The sequence below is a fragment of the Megalops cyprinoides genome, chromosome 4 (genome assembly GCF_013368585.1).
Source record: "Megalops cyprinoides isolate fMegCyp1 chromosome 4, fMegCyp1.pri, whole genome shotgun sequence".
In the NCBI taxonomy this organism is placed as follows: Eukaryota; Metazoa; Chordata; class Actinopteri; order Elopiformes; family Megalopidae; genus Megalops; species Megalops cyprinoides.
The window spans coordinates 45,491,419-45,511,237 of NC_050586.1; the positions used below are offsets into that span (position 1 = coordinate 45,491,419).

Consider the following 19,819-nt stretch of genomic DNA (forward strand, 5'->3'; position numbering starts at 1 on the left):
TGATAAACCCTCTATACATCAGCGGATGAGTGAATTTATTATAAGTCATGCTTATCTCTCCCGGGCATGTGAATGGAGGTGATATCTGAAAGAAGTACAATGTCTATTTCAGCCTCTAGTGGAAAACATGTTGGCTTTGTCTGTTTTCTTTTGCAGTGTAAAATTATACTTATCAGTACTTTTACCAAACTATTAATAATAATAATTTGAACTTTCCTTAACGACATTGTCGTTACTTAATCGTTTAGGTTTATCATCAAAAGATCATTTTCTGAGGTCGCCTCACTGAAGATGAGGTATTTTGCTTAGAGCAATCAAATGTGTTGTGCTTCAAGCGCCATAGGGAATGGAGGACATTAACACAAAAATACTTAAAAATACACTGAAAGATATTTAAAATACAAGAGATGCCCCCTCTGATGCTAGCTAGCAAATGGTACCTACCATTCTGAAAAACAAATGTTACTGTGTGTATGGAACCACAATGTGCAGGGTGAACTGTAGCCACATCGCTAAACAAAACAACGCCAAAGAAGCTGATTACTGGGAAGGCTGGTATACAGTCATGGCATACCAGAGCCTTCTGCAGAAGTGCTACAAAGCATACCAGGACATAAACATATGGTTATGTGCAGTAGGATTGAAAACCAGCATGTTTATTTAGTACTGAATAATACTTTATCTCGATTGTATCTCATCTAACTGGTCTGTTCTACTTATTCTCACAGTTTTTAAAATTTTGTTTTTATTGTCCGATTCATTGTCCGGTTATTGCACGATTTTTTGCACACTCTATTTTCTGATGAAAACACGAGCTCATTTATGAGCTCCTGTGTCCCTGCTCATAAATTACTTGTTATCAGTAGACAATGATCGCAAGTGGGGATGTATGTCACCATGCGTATTCCTCTCTTGTTTTGCAGACAAACTGCATTTAGTCTCTTAAATTCGTACAAATGAGAAATATCACCTCATCAACACTATTTTTTTTTCCTATAGCATGTTATATGATTCACATTACCAAAGACAGACGTTGGGGGAGGGGGATGAGAGCATCCCTTCCCCATCACGACACAAGCCATTAACATTTCTGCCAAGAAGTGTACGAAGTCAGTAAGGTGGTATCATCAGCCTTCATTACGGTGTTGTTGTTTTCGTTTTTCAATGGTTGCTTAGGGCACAGAGATACTTCACCAGAGCGCTGCGCGGCTGTCGGTCCCCTCGCCTTCTGGCTGAATACTGTGTGCTTACGCGCTCACGCTCCACCCCCTACTCACTGCTTGTATTCAGCCTCTTCAACAAACCCGACAGCCTGTAATCACAACCCAAGCAGCAAGTGCTGTGGCACGGTGGAGGGGACCATGGACTAACGCCTGTCTTTTTTTTTTTTTTGGGATTTCCCCGTTCGTTATTTTTGATGGATTTTCCTCTTAAAAGGGAATTTTAATCGCAAGGTAAGTTTCAAGACAGGGCGTTGGGCGCAAGTATTGCTAATTGTGGGAAGATGTTATGCCTGTCATTGCTATTGTCAGCTCTTGAATCGCTTGTACGTTTTTGTGTCGAATATTGAGATGTTAGTTGGTAATGTTTTTCCGGGTAATATTGCAACACATTTAGATTCTAAAAGGTAACAGTAGTACCCCAATGTATAGTTTTAGGATCGTGGTGATTTCCAGCAGCATCACTTTAAATACTGATGTTCAAACGAAAGCTGACGCTGGTACCCGATGGTTATCGGTTGCTCATGTGTGCGTTGTTTTGAATATGTATGATTTACCGTCTATAATATTCGAATTGATCCACAGCGCAGCTGCGGATCCAAACGAATCGACCAACACTTTAAAGAGTTAAAGATAATTTTCATGGGTGTCTTTTCAGAAGCTCGTTAGCCAGGGTTTCTACGACGTCTATTCAGTGGATTTCCGTTTTTGGGATTCCATTACACCCCCACCCCATGACCACCTCATACATCAAACACCAATCTTTGAGTCGTCTGTGCTACCGATATTTGCCACATTTTCCGCAGTTTATTTCATGTGGTAGACTGAAATTGAACAAGAATATGGTGAAGGGAAAGTGGATTTTGTTTGAAGGGCATATATTTGTTATTTGAAACATTGATGCAAATATTACTCAAATGGAACATGTGTAGATATGTCACATATTAATTATACACAAAACAGCTTTCTCATTGAGTGACAACAGTATGTAGTAGATCTAGGGTTTTTAGCTTCCAACTTTCTAGTAACGTTTTTAATTCTTAAAAAAATGTCTTTTTAGATAGTTGAGACTGATTATTTTTACAAGACCCTGTCGTTGGGTGATTATCTTGTATACCAGATAATGGCATCTCACAGCTGGGGATAATTTGTTTATTACAGCGAAATTAGCTTCAATGCTCTCATTCACATCCAAATGATTATTTTTGTCCTAGTTGTTTTATAAAGAATATTTTAAAACCGAGAATAATTAGAAATTTAAACCTATAAATTATTTTAAAATTCCTCTTATTATTAGTATTAGTATTCAGTCACATTTACAAGAGCTGTCAATTTTATGGTATAAAATAAAAGGTTTGTATTATAAGATATATCATAATTTAGCAACCATGAAGGATAGTATATACAGTTAGTCAACTCTAAATGTCATGGAGCTCTCTGAGAGAACAGAGCATGTAATCTTGACCATGATGATGACAGGGGGCATATACAGTATTAGCCCAAAGGAAGTATTTGATTTTTACTAGAAGCCTGTCTTTGCCTTAAGGATATCCTATAATTTGAAGTATTTTAACAGCACACCCACATGTATGGTATGTCTCATGTTCAAAAGATTTGATAATGCTGAAAACCAGAAAGGGAGTTTTCTTTCCTAGACCTTTCCTGCAGCATCTTAAAGAGTCAGACATAGACCCTGTTTTCTCCTTCAGCTCCCAAAAATGTGTTTGCAAGACCTTGGTCTAGATGTTGTCTCATTACAATGATTTATCCTTTCATGTGTGTGACTTTTCTCTTCTTACACATCATTCATAAGTTCCTGAAATCACCAGAAATGTTTTCTTATTAATTTAATTTATTCTATTTTGTGTTGAAAAAACAGGGCACGTTGGGTGTAGACTGAATCTCTGCCCTTGATTTCATCAGACTGTTATTCTTTCTGTCTCAGATGTTCTGCCCCCTTGGTCAATCCGAATGCATGGAGTTTTGTAGCACTGACGAAATATCGCTTTTTCTACACTGGGAGTATCATGGGACTTCCAGGTTCAACTTACTGGGTATACCATATCCCTCACTTAAGTACCGGTCAGGTTGAAGTGATTATGCGATTAATAGACTGGGAATCCTCCATAGTCTGCAATTCTGACTTAAGAGTGATGACTGTATCAGCAAAGGTGCAAGTTTTTGACCTTATTCTGGAATTGTACCCTTTTTGCTCCAAGGCTTCAGCTTAAATTCCTCTTTATGATGTTTGCCCCTTGAGTTTCATTATTATCTTTGGTTATTTTCTGTTATCTCACAAAACCCCTTCAACCCTATGAAGTGCGTCCTTGTGATGCTTTTAGTACCTTGATGAAACCTTCTGGCCAAAACAGTCCTATTCCTAATTGGGAATGTTGCAAACTGCACAGTCAGAGAATGGCTTGGCTCAGTGGGCTTCATTTGATGTGCCTTTTCTTTGCAGATTTAGCATCCTGCAGCGGGGAAAAGAGAGCGCTGCAGAAAACGAGAAGCTGAAATGTCATGTTACTTGAGGGAAATTAAAAAAAAAAAAACACAGAGGAGGGAGGGAGGATAATTCCAAGCTAATTAGTTTTTTTTTTTTAATATTGGAGGCCGGCTAATGGACATCCCTGCTTCAGTGGGTACATTGTTGCCCCATATTTGTCTGCCAACATACACTATATGGACAAAAGTATTTGGACACCTGACCATTACACCAACAGGGACTGTAATGACATTGTATTCAAATACATTTACTTTAATATGGAGTTGGTCCCCCCTTTGCAGCTATAACAGCTTGCGCTCTTCATGGAAGGCTTTCCACAAGATTTGGGAGTGTTTCTGTGGGAATTTGTGCCCATTCATTCTGTAGAGCATTTATGAGATCAGGCACTGATGTTGGACGACAAGGCCTGGCTCGCAATCTCTGTTCCAGTTTATCCCAAAGGTGCTCGATGGGGTTGAGATCAGGGCTCTGTGCGGGCCAGTCAAGTTCTTCCACACCGAACTCATCAAACCATGTCTTTATAGTCCTTGCTTTGTGCTCTGGGGCACAGTCATGTTGGAATAGAAAAGGGCCTTCCCCAAACTGTTGGAAGCATAGCATTGTCCAAAATGTCTTGGTATGCTGAAGCATTAAGATTGCCCTTCACTGGAGATAAGGGGCCTAGCCCAAACCCTGAAAAACAGGTGTGGCCAAATACTTTTGTCCATATAGTGTATTTGTCTAGAGACACGTGGGAGCACACCATTGTTTCTAGACATTTGCAGGGTAGCCTCATATTTATGGACATTTTGTTAAAAAATTGTCCTTAACACTATAATGTCATGTGGCACAAAATATTTGAGAATTTGCAAGACAAATTAAGACAAATCATTTGCTCTGACAGTGGTGTGATGTTGCAGTTAGGGAAATTAAATTTGTAACCTGAAGAGTGAAAATTCAAATCCTGGCTAAGGTCTTTCTCTTATACCCATGAAAAATGTATTTGCTTTCCCTAGTTTGCTTCAGTAACTATGAAGCTGTATGAATGGATAACATGTAAAGGTAGTGTGTAGGCTCTGTCAGCCTCTTAAAATACATATTTAAAATACAGGACAATGTTAAAATGCTTCGAATTGTTAAAATTCAGTGTTTTTCCCATGTTTCTCAAAGCATGGCTGACTAATGGCTTGGTCCAGAGAGGATACAGGAGACCACAAGCTATCCACTAGGCTGTGGCACTGTTCATGCAGGTGTTTCCAAATCAAACACATTTTCAAGTTCTAGACTAGTAGTAGCTTACATGCATACATATCTGCTGACAACCCATGACCACAGAAATCACTTATTTATCCATCATTTAGCATGTAAGAAAAGTATCGAGTGGAAAGACATAAATCCACACATGGTTCAAGAATTGTGGAAGTTATTTTCACCCCAGAGTAATGAAGTTGTTCAATCATAAATACAGCATGCACAGTAATTTAGTCAGTGTAAGGCCTTCTAGAATAAAAAAGAAGTTTATTACTGGTTATAGGAAGAATACTTGTCTGTTTTTTTGCTGAAAGGATCAGGCTTCAAAGCTGAAGTGGAAAGACAAGTGTGTTTCAGTGTTTTGCATTTATCAGCCAGGGGAACACTTCAGTTTCAGTTATGAAAATGGATAGGGAATTAAAAAGGACCCCGTCAGCAGTGCACAGCAGATGTGACAACAGAAGATTCCAACAATGTTCTGGTCAGCTGCTAGTCTTACTTCCAAGGACATCATCAGGTTCTTTGAAATAAGTTAAATTGCCCTTTTTGTGTAATTTCAGAAAATCCAGACTTCCCTCAAAAATGACTCTGTGTCAACATTTTGGCACCTAGTTTATCAAACAGCTGTGACAATCCAAAGGGCTCGTAAGTGAAGAGTGTGACCTGAGGCAAACTAACCAATCAGAGCTCATTTCTCCATTTACTTGAAAGCAGACTTGCCAATAAGAGACATGTACAATGTGTCCAATTTAATACATCCATTACAATTAGAATTGTCATTGGCATGTGCAATATACATGCTCTTTACATGTTAAGGGAATCTGGAGCCAAAATGTAAAAACAAACATATAAATTGAAATGAGCCAGTAATTAGAAAGCATGGGTATAGTGCCAATGTGTCCCTTGATCATATGTCCAGACATCCTATGATGATGCAGATGCAGGTGTTTATACCATTAATCAAAGCAAAAATTAACATAAATGTATTGAAATGGTTAGACTTATAACATGTCCATTTAACGATGTCTCTTCTGACATTGTTAAATGGAAGAAGAAATGGCTTCTTTTTGGTTCCCTTTTTCTAATCTGGGAGTCAATGCCAAAGCCCATTAAGGGGATTTAGGATTGGCTGTTCATGCAGTCACAGCAAATGTCCATCACATATTGAGTGATTATGATTGTTAATTTAGTATTAACCTTCTGGTGCACCGGTAGCAGTTTTTTCACTTAGAGCAACCAAGGGGCCGATTCATACTTGACATACGCATGTGTAAACGTCTCTTCAGTGCCTCTGTGGAGAGCTGCATCTCTGTCTTACCACTGAAAATAGTCACACATGAGCCACTTAAGCTCCTGTGTGGGAGATGCATGTCTGGGGTGGTGTACATTAGGGTGTGTCTTGTTAATTCCCAGGATACACATATTGTGACTTGATACTTAAGTCTCTCTACATAACACTTCCACATTGGAAAAGGATGTGCATTACAATGGCTAACTACAACAGTGTTGGTAAATAGAGAGTCAAAGTCCAGTGAAAATAAACATAGAAAGCTTCTGTATGATACATAGTACATTATATATTCAGATCAATTCACCCCATTTCATAACCCTGCACAAAAAATATTCTCTCTGCCATCTCAAAACTGGAAGCACAGACGTATGATCAATTAACTTTGTAATCCTAATGTGCTCATTGGTCGTGTGTGTACACATGTATGTACATAAATACCTGCAAATAATAACTCCTGACATATGGTGTCCTATAACAAATCGCCATGTGCCCTGTACGTACTACATGTTCCTGAGGTTACTGAATTTGTGGTAAAATCTCAGTTTGTTTTTGAAAACAAGAGGAAATAATTTTATCATAACTTTCATTTCAAAGGTGAAATGACAGCTGACACAGTTGGAACAGTTGGAAAGTGTCTCTGACCATTTTGCCAGATAGCTAGCTACCCTAGGTCTGAAGAACAAAATCTTACAATGTCCTCTCTCTGGCAGTAGCAAAGGTGGTGAAGACACAGCTCATACAGAGCTTGAGAGTGAGGCGTGTTGTGGTGTTGACAGAAAACACTTTCAGCTGGATAAAGTGGCAATTTATGACAGCTCTAAGCCAAGGCCCTGGAATCTGCAGTGCAGTCTCAATTATGATGGGAAAACAGTGCTCTTGATCCTCTTCTGTAAATACTGACAGCTCATTTTATCTGAGAATACAGTATCTTGCTGGTTAGCAAGTAAATGTAAATTGTATTCAGTTATGGAAATAATTACATTTTAATGCTGTTATGTTTGCAAGGGGCAAACAACGTGTCAATTCACTGACAATAATGTTTGCAACTGTAACTAGCTAGCTTGCAAGGCAACATTGAATATAGGTGCATTCATACTGATGATCTTAACAGGAAAGCTACATAAATGAAGTTGCATATGGAAAAGCACACATTACCATGAGAGAGCTAACAGAATTGTCTCTAGCTAGTGGTCTGAACAACTAACAACTAGTTGAGGCCATGAACAGCTTATCCATCAGCATCTGTGTTTCAGCTAGTTCCTGTATGGGATGTTGTTGGCACATAGATGCCTCAATAAAATCCTTCCACATTTTATTTTATATTGATTGTTTCAGTAATTGAGTAATTCAGTAATATATTAAAATACTGTAATCCTTATGGTTGGTTTGGTTTTACTGTATTATTGATCTAATGTTACACAATGAATAATGAGAGAAAAAGAAAAACACATGATACTGACATTTTTGGTTCTGAAGTATCTTGGTACATTCATGATTAAATTGAGTGTCTTGCATCCTGCAATGAGGACTAATAGCTCCGCAAGAAAATCTATCGGCCGCCAGGTCTAGGGTGGGAAGGTGTGGATTTTCAGTGCAATTTGCATTCCATTCCAACTTTCCACCACCTATTTTAGCTGATAGGCAGGTTTGTAAATACCTCTATATGATATATCCCTTTCACAAATTGCAGAGATTTTAGGATATTGTTAATTGAACACCTAATGCAGTTGTGTTAATGCAGTTGTAACTCCAATACACGCTGATAGTCCTCATTAAGAATTTGAATTGCATTAATACCCATGCTCAATCCTTTCATTGAACAGGAGTAACTAGTACAGTTGTCACGTCCATTTCCAACTGCATCAGTATTTGACTTTTATTAAGAGAAAAAAGTATTCACAGTCCTGTTAGCCTGTGCTTGAACAGGGCTTAAGGCTATACTTTTCTCACAGAAGTCAGTCTTCCTTTGAAATTCAGAGCTACTCAAGAATTTTAGAAAATGCAGAACATAAGCATGAAATGGAGGCAGGAAAAAATATGAGCGACATCTTTTATTTCTTGTTTGATATTTAATTTAATTTCATTATTGTTCATTTCAAATGGTTGACTTTAAAAGCTGAAATTTAATTGTGAAATGTGTGGCCACTGCTACAGCTTCACCTCCACCAATTACTGCATTTTTCTGGAGCCATCTCACTCTTATGCTGAGCATCTTTAACTACCAAAGCTGGACAAAAACAAACAAAAATCATGTACTTCTTACTCAGCAGTTAAAAAACACTATGATATTTGAAATCTATGAGTGTACACTGTCATATACAAGTTTATGACAGCAAAACTAGGGCTGGGTATTGGCACAGATGCCCCGATTTGATACGATTCCGATTCACAAGCTAACGATTTGATTCAATCCAATTCAATTCAATTCTGATTTGATTAGCAGCTTTCCATATTTGGTGAGATGTTTAAAAGGCTCTAAAGGGAACACAAATTTTAAATGCAGAGTCATTGGAAACAAATTGTGAAAACCACAAAAGAAAAAGCCAAGGGCTTGTATACCAAAATCTTTTTATTTGAGGAACACATGGGTATAGTTCCTTAAAAATAAAACCAACCTGTATCATTGCCTACTTATTCATGATACAAAGCAGCAATGTGTTTGCATTAGTAAGCTCAGGGAAAGCTGGTTTGTAATGTAGCTACAATGACTGACAAAACGTAGTTGACTGCCAGTAGCAACTTTGCAATTGTGAACAACGTTTTCTTGCTGGCCTAATATGAACAACCCTCTAGCTAGCTACCTAGCAAACAAACATGAACAACTACGTTTCTCTTGAATTGCGCTAAATTACATTCCTGCGTTCCTGAGCAAGTGTTGCTTTTCAGTTTAGCTATCTAGCTAGCTAGTTAGGTAGCTAGGTAGTGGTTGTGTATTAAACCTAAAGCTAAAAAGCTGTGACTGCAGTGCACATATATATGAATATGTATACCAGGCATCCTCACGATTTTGGACACCCTTTTCCATGCATCATTTTTTTTACTTATCTTTTACTTACTTATCTCTGTATGTATCAAGAGAAAAATTGTAGAGTATGTGGAAACCCGACACTGCCACGATAAGCTTCTCCTCCATGTTTGACTGGAACCAAAATGTTGGATCATTTGTCTCAGCAACGTGTGTCACGCCGACTTCACTCCGTAGTCGCTGTGTTGCATCGCTCAGTATTTACACAAAACAAACCTCGAGTCTAGTCTATTTTAGCCCCACCTAGTTGGCTTTGCAATGGCCACTTGTCTTATCGCTGTAAATCGCCAACTGTCATTGAAAATGAATGGCAGCCGGTCACTTTGTCTCTCTCCTGTGTCGTCCGTGTGACCGTAGGGTTAGCCATGGTGAACACTGAGAGGTCGCATCACAGTAAAAAAATTGATGTAACAGGTTTTCGTCTATGCGTTCGCAGGTCGTTAAACGAGAGAGTGACATCTAATCTGACATAGCCTAACTAACAGTTAGGCTATGTCAGAGCCCGTCTACTTAATTCTCTGGCTATGTTTAAGCATTGCGGAAGTGAACCTAGAGAACCGGAAAAAATGCATATTAGCCTAAAGGATCGATCCATAAATTTTACAGATCGATATCGAATCGGACGATTTTTTAAAAAACGATTAATCGAAAAAAAAAGTTTTTGCACACCCCTAACAGAAACGTTAGACTCAGCATAGATTTTGAGGAGACATGGAATACGTCATCTCTTCAGGATGCAGTCATGATTTTTACTGTATTACCAAGCTATTTTGTGCTTATCTGCCTTAGGGGGTTTTAAGTTTAACTGTGGGACATACAAAATCACCACCTCATTTCTCCCAAGTTCCCCTACTATTTCCTTTCACTTGCTATATAGTGCCTCTGTTGTGGTGCTGCAGGTTGCTGATTATGTCTAATCTGAGTTTTTACAGTAGGGTTTGCCTCTTGTTGCCATTTTGTCTTTCTTGCTCCTTGGCTTTCTCGTTGGTTTTTGTTGTTTTTGGTTCACAGGAAAGTTGCCAGAAACAGTTATTAACTCATTAGGTTGTTGACTGGTTGTGTGTCATTAGTGGTTGGCTGTCCTTCTTGCAAGCTTAGCTTGTGAAAAATAACAGTGAGTGCAATTCTGGTGAACATTTTGTGACTTTTCTGACCAGGAACTGAACCACCTATTACAGGTGCTTGCCATAACAGTTGTCGTAGCTCATAGCACAGTGGCACACAGAAAGATCTGTGCCTTTAACCTAGTGTGCAATTTGAGCATGTCTTCGCTGAATTTGAGTGAATATTCATAGCAAACTCAAAACAGCTATTATCAGACCTAAATCGGTGCTGAAATAATACTGGCTTAACCTCTCTAATGCTAGACGTCCCCCTAAGCAGAGATGGGCAAAGATACATCAAAATGTATCTTGTTACAAAATAAAAAATACCCCTGAAATAAATGTATCAAAATAAAATACAAAATACTGGTGCCAGAAAATGAAAATGTTGTAAGACAAAATACATGTATTTTGTATTTTCAAAATATAGGAAAATACATTTGTAACACTGGGCATTCTGAATTTGTACAAAATGGCAGAACATGCAGATTTTTATAATGTACACAAGGCTGGTGAGAGTTTGAACCCTACAGGAAGGAAGAACAGGAAGCAGAATGCTACTGTATCTAAGCAAAACTGTAAAAAAATAAATAAATAAAAAAAAATATATATATATATATACTGAAAATAGTATGTCTTGTACAGCATGTAGAAACTTGCTCTCTGTCAAAGACATGGCAGTTGAGACCCAACCACTTCAATAAGTACACTATTTAGTTGCCTTTAAGAACAACTGACTTTTCAAATAGCCTATTTCTGGTGTTAACTGCCTCCTGTGCGGATGAAGTATTATTCCTGCAAATGAGAACAGTCTCTCAACCGGAGCTGAAGAGGGGAGGGTTGTGTTAAATCAAGCAAAAAGGAGCTTGATCAGTGGGTGAACTTCTGTGAACTTCACAGAAGACAAACTTGATTACGGAAATACTGTGAGTAGTGTGGGCTTACAAAATCACTGTGTGAGAGTGTGTCTAAGTGTATTGTTCTTCATTTTAAGATGTATTTACATAAATTTTTTATGTTTTATGAATCATGGAGAAAGTATTTTGAAAATACAAAATTACTTCACTCTAAAGTATCTTGTAAAATACAGTAATTACAAAATACACAAAAGTAATTGAAATACGTATTTCAAATACAAGTAACAGAAATACTGCCCATCTCTGCCGCTAAGTAGGATCACCACGCTCAGAGACCTAGACCCCCCATGGCTAATATTTTATTCTAGCCCTCCAGCTTTGCTGTATCACACATTTAAAAGCTTACAGTCTTTTTCAAAGTGGTCTAAGCCACAGCAGTCCTACATACCCCTCTCTCTGCATTCATTCCGCCCTGCCCTCACCTTCACCCATCCTCTCAACTCCTCTAGTGGTGAATGTTTGCGTGACAGTTACAACTGAAGCAAGAGGCCTGTGTACATCAGTCAAGCCAAGTTAGAAAGCATTTTTCCATGTTCATGAAATACAGGAGGGAATTGAGCTTGTAAGAATTGTGCTAGTAGTGTCAGTCAGTGGTATTTGTGCATACGTAAAAAAAAAAAAAAAAAAAATCTTTTCCTTTGTGGAGATGACATGGAGGTACTTGACTGAATGCTCAAAATTTCCTGCAGAAATTTGTCTTCAAGTGACATTTTGCATAATAAATAATACTTTGATGTTCATTGTAGTTACTTCTATGAAGCAGAGATTGGGATATCCCACTATGGCCAGGAGTGTGGAATATTAAAATTTATGTCAAAAATAGGACGTGCAATGAATAATCGACGTAGTCGACTAAAATCGATGACCAAATTATTTGCCAACGAATTTAATTGTCGATTAGTTGGTGACATCATTCAGTCATGCTCAAGCATCTGAAGAGGTGGCAAGTTGGCTCTCTGGATGATGAAGATTTGTCTCATTAAGTTAGTTAGCTAGCTAGCATAGCTAATGTTAATGTTAAAAGCCATGTTACTTCACGTTATGAGCTGTAACGTTTTTTATTTAGAAATACATTTTCTCTTGATCAATAAATTATTAATGACGTTGAACATACAGTGTAGCAAATAATAACCTATTATTCACAACGATCCTGTTCACATTCCAAATGTGCCCTAACTTTACAATGTTAAACCAGAGCCCATCTGCTATTTAGAAATTCTCTGCTTAAATGTTGCATCATTGTCATGGTGACATTTATGGCTGGAGATAGTGTTTCTGCCGAGTGCACAAGTTTAGAGAACACCGGAGAATTTGATAATTTCTAAATTGCGAAAGATTTCTGCAACTCGTGTCTAGGCGTCCGTGCCCAATGTGGGTTGCATTCGAATTAATTCGAATGAGTCATGGGTTTGTTGGATGTCGTAATGCTACCATGGATGGCTTCTTCAAAGAAAGCAGACTTGTACTCCGCAGCAAGCAACTGCCCTCACTGAATTAGTCCTAGTAACCATTCATTAAAAGACGTATTTTTGAATGAAGTTCTCATCTTTATTGTCTTTATTGTTAGTTAGCATATGCCTACAACAACCTCAAGCTAAATTTAAAAGCCGATAGATAAATAAGAGCCATTGAGTAGCCTAATTGTGCGATTCATAATCCGAATAGTCAATTATTTGTTTCAATAATCAATAGATTATTTGACTATCAAAATAGTTATTAGTTGCAGCCCTAGTCAAAAATCTGGCATGAATGGGCTCCCGAGTGGCTGAGGCTAAAGTGCTTGTTCCGTGCAGAGTGGGGAATTATGGGTTTCGTCAGCCAGGGTTGGCTCATCTTGTCACTGTGCCACCCTCTAGTCAGTGGGGATGTACCTATGTTCCAGCCAATGTTTTCCTTGCCTTGTGGTGCACTGTGGGACTTGTAGTCTGAAAAATAGCTGTTGGCTGTGTGTGAGTGTATCAGAGGATTGTATTCATCTCGTTGGAGTGCTCCTTTAGGAATTAAGGGAGTGTTGTGGAAAGGCGATCTTCGTATAGTACAACTGACAATTCCACATTGAGTGAAAAAGGGGAAAATACTGAAGAAATGCCATGAGAAGTTTGTGTGAAAAAATTTAAAATAAACAATGTCTATATGTGCACATTTTCAAGATCTCAGAGGGTTGTGCCAGAATACATTTCATTTCACCCAGCACAACCCAAAAAAGTATTTTATTCCCCTGTTCATTTTACTTGAAGAATACACAGTTGTGGCTAGGACTATAGTATGTTGAAAATGACTTAATGACCATCCTTTTCTCTCTTTTTTCAGGTTGTAACAGTGCTAAGACTTGGAAAAGAAAATGGCTTTGGAAAATACATATCGCAGTTACTCCATCATACCATGCTTTATCTTTGTAGAGGTAAGAGTAACACACTAACCAAAATCCATTCCATTTTTAAAATAGATGTTATATATTTAATTATATTTTATATTATATGGTGTATTATATATCAAATGTATCCCAATATATTTCTGCTCTGTTCTTAATGATGAACTATTGTAGTTATTAAAAGGACCCATTATAAGCATGCAGTGAATGGATTAGAAATGTAAACCGTTATGTTAATTTCTTTCTCTCAGACTTACAACAGCCATGCAGAAGCTGTGTGAGGTGTGTGCTGTGGAAGTCACAGATACGTATATTTCGTATATCTCTGCATACAGAACAAAAGACTTCACCAGGAACCGAACCGCCCTTTACGGGTGCTCCCAATAACAATTGTCGTAGCTCATAGCACAATGACACACAGAAAGATCTGTGCCTTTAATCTAGTGTGCAATTTGAGCCTGTCTGCATTGAGTTTGAGTGAATATTCATAGCAAACTCAAAACAGCTATTATCAGACCTAAATCGGTGCTGAAATAATACTGTATGGTCTCGGCTTAACCTCTCTAATGCTAGACATCCCGCTAAGTAGGATCACCACACCCAGACACCTAGACTCCCCACGGCTAATATTTTATTCTAGCCCTCCAGCTTTGCTGTATCACACATTTAAAAGCTTACAGTCTTTTTCAAAGTGGTCTAAGCAAAAGTCCATCAGACCCTTAGACATGAATGTTACATAGCTGGATATCAGTGAAGACTGTCCTTTCAGCTACAGGAGCAGCTCCATAAACATTCTGCTGCATGACATACTGTCATGTCAGCTTTTAAGTGCCACCTTCATTAGAAATCCACTTGTAGGGTAATTACTGTTGTAAGGATTTCTTTGAAATAATTTAATATGGCTGCATTCATGGGCACATTTTCCAAATGCATTTTACTTAATAAATGCAAGTTGGTAAGAAATCACACTGTGTGTCTGCCATGGGTCACAGATTTGCACCCAGGCTCTGCATCAATGGAAATGTTTCAGTCTCTGACATAGAAAACGTCACATGATTTCTCACAAGAGTCAGAGGAGAAAATTAGCTTATAAAAAGAGCTATCATTTGTTGAAAATATTTTTTAAGGGAAAACTTCAGCTCAGTTCAGTACAGAATGCAGTTTGTGGGAGAGAAAAATTGCCGCAAGCACATACAGTGGAGACAGATATGGCAAGATATGTGAAGAGGATGGGACTGTGAACTAGTCAATCATAGCGAAACTCATCAGATGGAGCTGTGTTATTTTCCTTTTTTCACACAAAGCACAGTCTCCTCTGATTGGTCAAGATCTGCAGATGACACTTGCACAGGCAAGCGTACAATCTGTGAAAAGAGAAAAGTTGCACACCCTGCCATCATTTACATTGGCCTGCTTTAACTCCAGGTCTGATTCAAACGGCAGAAATATACTTTCCTCATTACAGGGTTTGTACGGTCATGAAAAACCTGGAAAAATCATGGAATTTGAAAATAGCAATTTCCAGGCCAGAAGTTTTGGAAAAATAAATAAACCCGGCAAGTTTTGGAAAAGACATGGAAATTTGCTTCACAAATACCTGTATAATAGAGTGTATGTGGTTCAGTTAAGATTGACTGAAAAAAATCTATATTGGTTGACCCTTTCGCACGTAACTTGTTTCATGCTATGTAGCCCGCGTGTTACATGGTTACATGGTTTGTTATGTTTTCATTAGCGTTTTAAGCCTCTCATAGTTTTCACTGCCAAATTTGCTATATTTTTTAATGTTACATCATTGTTTCCTCAAAGCTAAAATTAGCTAGAATTTTTCCAATTTCGTGTTCTAATTGCACCGGTGTTAGCATATGCGCTAAACAGCTGATCACACCGGTGTGACCATACGTGCGAAAGGATTAAACAATACTTTAATGTTCGGGCAGATTAGTCATGTCACTTGACGTTATGTTGTTCTCTGCGTGGGGTAACGTCAGACTCCGACCTGAGTGTGTGGATTGTTTTTGGGGGATTCAAACAGGGAAGGTTATCTTCTGTTAATGCTCAATTAGGTTAATGGTAAATAGGAGGCATAGTTGGTTTAAGATCTTCTTATTTATAAAATCTTGTGTAGAACAGAATAGAATATACTGTATCTTCATTGTCCACCAGGGTGGAAATTTGTCTTTCGCTCACCAAAACACAAGAACAACAACATAAGAAACACACAGGCAGTTAATAAAGCAAATATGTAGACAAGGTCACATTACACATTAAAAAATAAATAAATAAATAAAAACAGTTCTTGTCAGTGTCTGTGGCTTGAATCATATCAGTCACTTGTAGAGTTAAGAATATTAATGGCAAAATTCCAAAAGAGTTTCTCTCTGACACTGCTGCCTTCTGAATGTCAGTGTTACTGGACACTTTTAATTACTTATTTATTTTTCAAACATTGTTGCCTCCCAATCATTTATGTTAATTAGGGCTACGCAATGGAGTTCTCAGGGTTTGACACATTTTATTCTGTAAACATCTTACTGATGTGTCAGCAATACTTAAATAAATGTTTATTTTGTATCAAACCACATAGCTTGTCATTTATTTTAGTTAATATATACTGTGGTAAATTTTGACATGGATTTTTATTCTTTATTTTCATGTATACACAGCCATTTCAGAGAATGTATGGTCATGAACATTTTCCTCAGAGGCATGGAAAAGTCATGGAAATTTATTGGTAAAAATGTGTATGAACCCTGTCATTAAAATATGAGAGTTTTGAGTCAAAAAACAGTCCCCAGCCTCTAAAGCAATTTGCTTAGATAGCTCCCTTAATATCTGACTGGCTTTAAACATTAACACTGTTATGTATCTAAATGCATTATCTGTATTTTGGATGAGTCCCAGTAATTTGAACAATAACATTTTTAATGTGCGTTGCTAGCCAACGGATATTTGTAATGTTCTTTTATGTCACAAGTTCAAAATAACCCGAGGATCATGGCTGCAAGCAATGGTGGAATATGACCAAACATTGTACCATTTTATCCAGGATCATCTGTGATTTGTGGCCAGGCAGCCAGTACTGAGTTACAGCAGAGATTATATAAAATCAGAAATATGCCACAGATCATTGCAATTCAAAACAATTTGAAAATGCAGAAACCACAGATTTACACATGTACTATATAATATATAGTATAATATGTTCCTCTCTTTATTTCCTCAGGTTTAAAGAATCATTGTAGTAAAGAAAGGGAGAATAATCCAGTATTGTGCGCTCCCTGTTAATTGTTTATATGTGAAAAGAATCCACTGAAATATGTTTTATTACTGGCTACATTTGTTTACAGCTGAAGTTCACATCTTCACATCTTTCTATAGCTAGCATGTTCTATCCATGCATAGATAATGAGTACATTTACAGTTCTTCACACACTTGTTTTTTCAAGGATAAACCTCATAATCAAGTTAAAATTGTTAAATTTTTCATGAAAAAAGGAAGTTACTGACCAGGTGTAAGGGGGAAATGTGCTATTAAGAACTGTTAATGCACAGGATACTTGAGCATGCAACATCAACTTAGCATACAGACGTTGTAATAAATGGGGAAAAAATCATGTTATTGGAATGGGGCACCAACTATAAAAAAAACCAGGAGTCATAGGAAACGTGACACAGTGGATTTAAATCATCCATGCATGTAATTAAACTTTGTGATGGTTTATTGAATGCACCACTTGTCAAGGCACAGGCACAGACTCAAATGCAGACCAGGCGTACTCAGGTTCCAGGAGGCTTTATTGAAATCCCAGGGCAGGTTCGTAGTGGCAGAACAGGCAAGGTCAGGCAGGAAGGCAGTCCGAGGCAGAATAAACAAGGAGCAGGGGTCAAAAACAGGAACAGGCTGGGTCAAACCGGGCAGGCAGGCAGATCAGGCAACCAAGGCAGGGTGGTGGGCAGGGACAAAGTCAGGAGTCAGGTAGAAGTCAGCATGGGATCAACAACACAAGTAATCAGGCGGGTACATAACAGAGGAAAAACTGACACAAACTGGCAACAAGACAGAGGCAAGCAGGGAATATAAAGGGCCATGCTGACGAGGAGATGGGATGCAGGTGGGCAGGCAGGCAGGTGGAGAGGATCAGGAAATCAGGTGGGCGGCGACCGGGGGGAGAGCGGGCCAGGGCCGGAACACATGGGAACTGTAAACAAAAGCACATGGACGACACTGAGAGACAGGGAGAAACACAAAAACAACAGCTAGGGGGCCAAAGTACTGACACCACTTTCTTAATAGATAGATACCTTTTAATACTCATAGAAACAAAGTTTGCTATTCTTGGTGCATAACACTGTACATATAATGTCAAAGCTTTAAAAAGCTATGTAGAGATATGCTCCTCATCTGGTAACTCTAATTAACCAGATGTTGTACGTATATTGTAACTGGAAGATATAGAAACTGGCTCCACTTGGTGTATGTTCCTAGGTAGCTGAATGTACTTCCACGATGGCTTCAGCATACCTGACGTGCTGTTATTGTCAGTTTTAAAACATGTGATCTGTGTTACAGCTGGCTTATTAAACAGAGCTCATTACTAGATTACAGATAATTCCTGATGGCAGATAAATACGTGACAAAAAATGATTTTTTTGCTTTCATCTTTGATAGTATTATAAAGCTTCTGCACATTTACTCTGGATAACCCGTTAAACCATACAATGAATGGAAACATAGACACAGTTTTACCAGTCATTTTGTAACACAAGAAAACAGCTCACCTTCATCCAATATACATTTTAGGGTAAGGCAGCAATATACTTGCAGTGTTGTGTATTCATGCCGCGGGTTATTCAGAGTAATTCTTTAGATTGGCCCTGTTTTTGCTTTGTTCCTTTCAGACCTTAAGACATATCTTTTGATATTTCAAAACATGTTCTAATATTCTGCCAAGGCATCTTACTTCATCAGCTTTTGTTTTTTTTAATGCTTTCAAATGTAATTCATGCATAATTGTGTTCCAAATTTTTGTTGCATTTCATATTTTGGTGTTGTAATATGTTTTGCCTCTGCAATCCTTTGGTTTTGAATAATGCCCTCATGATGTGGAACTGGTAGGATGCTGACAATTGTGTTTTGGTTGTGTAGGCATATGGATTACAGTACATATAGTTCTCTCTGCCAGAAGCAACAGCAGGGTGTTTCTGTGGATTGATTGTATAATGACATGCTCTGCATTTATATGCTTTGTAAATTAGTTTATTGTTTTCACTTCACTGTTAACTTTATTAACTGTGTGACCACATTGAACCAAGAATTTTAGCATAATATGACATTTTGAAAGGGAATTACAAATTTTAAATGAAGAATATAGTGAAAGATGCTTGCTTATATTAAACCAGCAGATTTGGGTTGTATAAGCCTGATAATATCTGACAACCCTTTCCACTGTATGATTAATCATGTTCGGTGTGCCCACTCCCAATGGGGCTTCTGCAAGCAGCTGATTAACATCAGCTGTGACAGAAGACGAATAGAAACTTTGAGCTATTTGCTAGCCACGTCAATCAGTTATACATCTGAGGCTATTAGTACTTTACTACATTCGCTCCTGACCGCTCCGTTCATTCACAGCTGACCTTGGACCAGCTGTCAGCTCATAGAGCCCTTTGCATCTTCCCCAGTGAGATGCTGCGCTGTAAGAAGTGGGCATGCTGTCTGTCGGTTGTGGCAGTGTGAATGGGTTTGCCCCATGGGAAGCGTGGTGCTATGCTGATTTGAGATGTCACCGCATTGTCTTGCGTGGTATCGCCTTACATTAATCCTTATTCCAGGAGACGGTAGGGCACAGTCACGAGTTTGTTTAGGAAAGGACAGAGATGCACACCCCCTGCATGCCTGTGTTTGGACTTTGAAAGCCCCACCGGCACTGTTTGCAACAGTGACATTATTGAGAATGATGGGAAAAAATACAAAATGCGCCAACTCTATTGTGGCAGTGCATATGGAAAGGGGGACATTTACATAACTTTACGGCTTAATCAGGATATGGAAGGATGTCTTCTCCCTTATAAAAGACTCATTTTATAAAGGAGAAAATGGTTTTTAGGCAATGTCTTTTCAGTATGAGTATTCATCGTGAAGTTGTTTCAGAG

At 38.2% G+C, this 19,819-nt stretch overlaps 1 protein-coding gene across 1 annotated transcript in view; it reads left to right on the forward strand.

The window, feature by feature from the left end:
• The first annotated feature begins 1,108 nt into the window (after window positions 1–1,108).
• LOC118776848 (phospholipid phosphatase-related protein type 1) overlaps window positions 1,109–19,819 on the forward strand; it is a 32,587-nt gene continuing 13,876 nt past the window's right edge. The window contains exons 1-2 of the mRNA XM_036527443.1: window positions 1,109–1,454; window positions 13,603–13,693. Of these exons, the coding sequence (XP_036383336.1) occupies window positions 13,634–13,693 (60 nt within the window). The 5' untranslated portion in view covers window positions 1,109–1,454; window positions 13,603–13,633. The remainder of the gene's footprint in view (window positions 1,455–13,602; window positions 13,694–19,819) is intronic.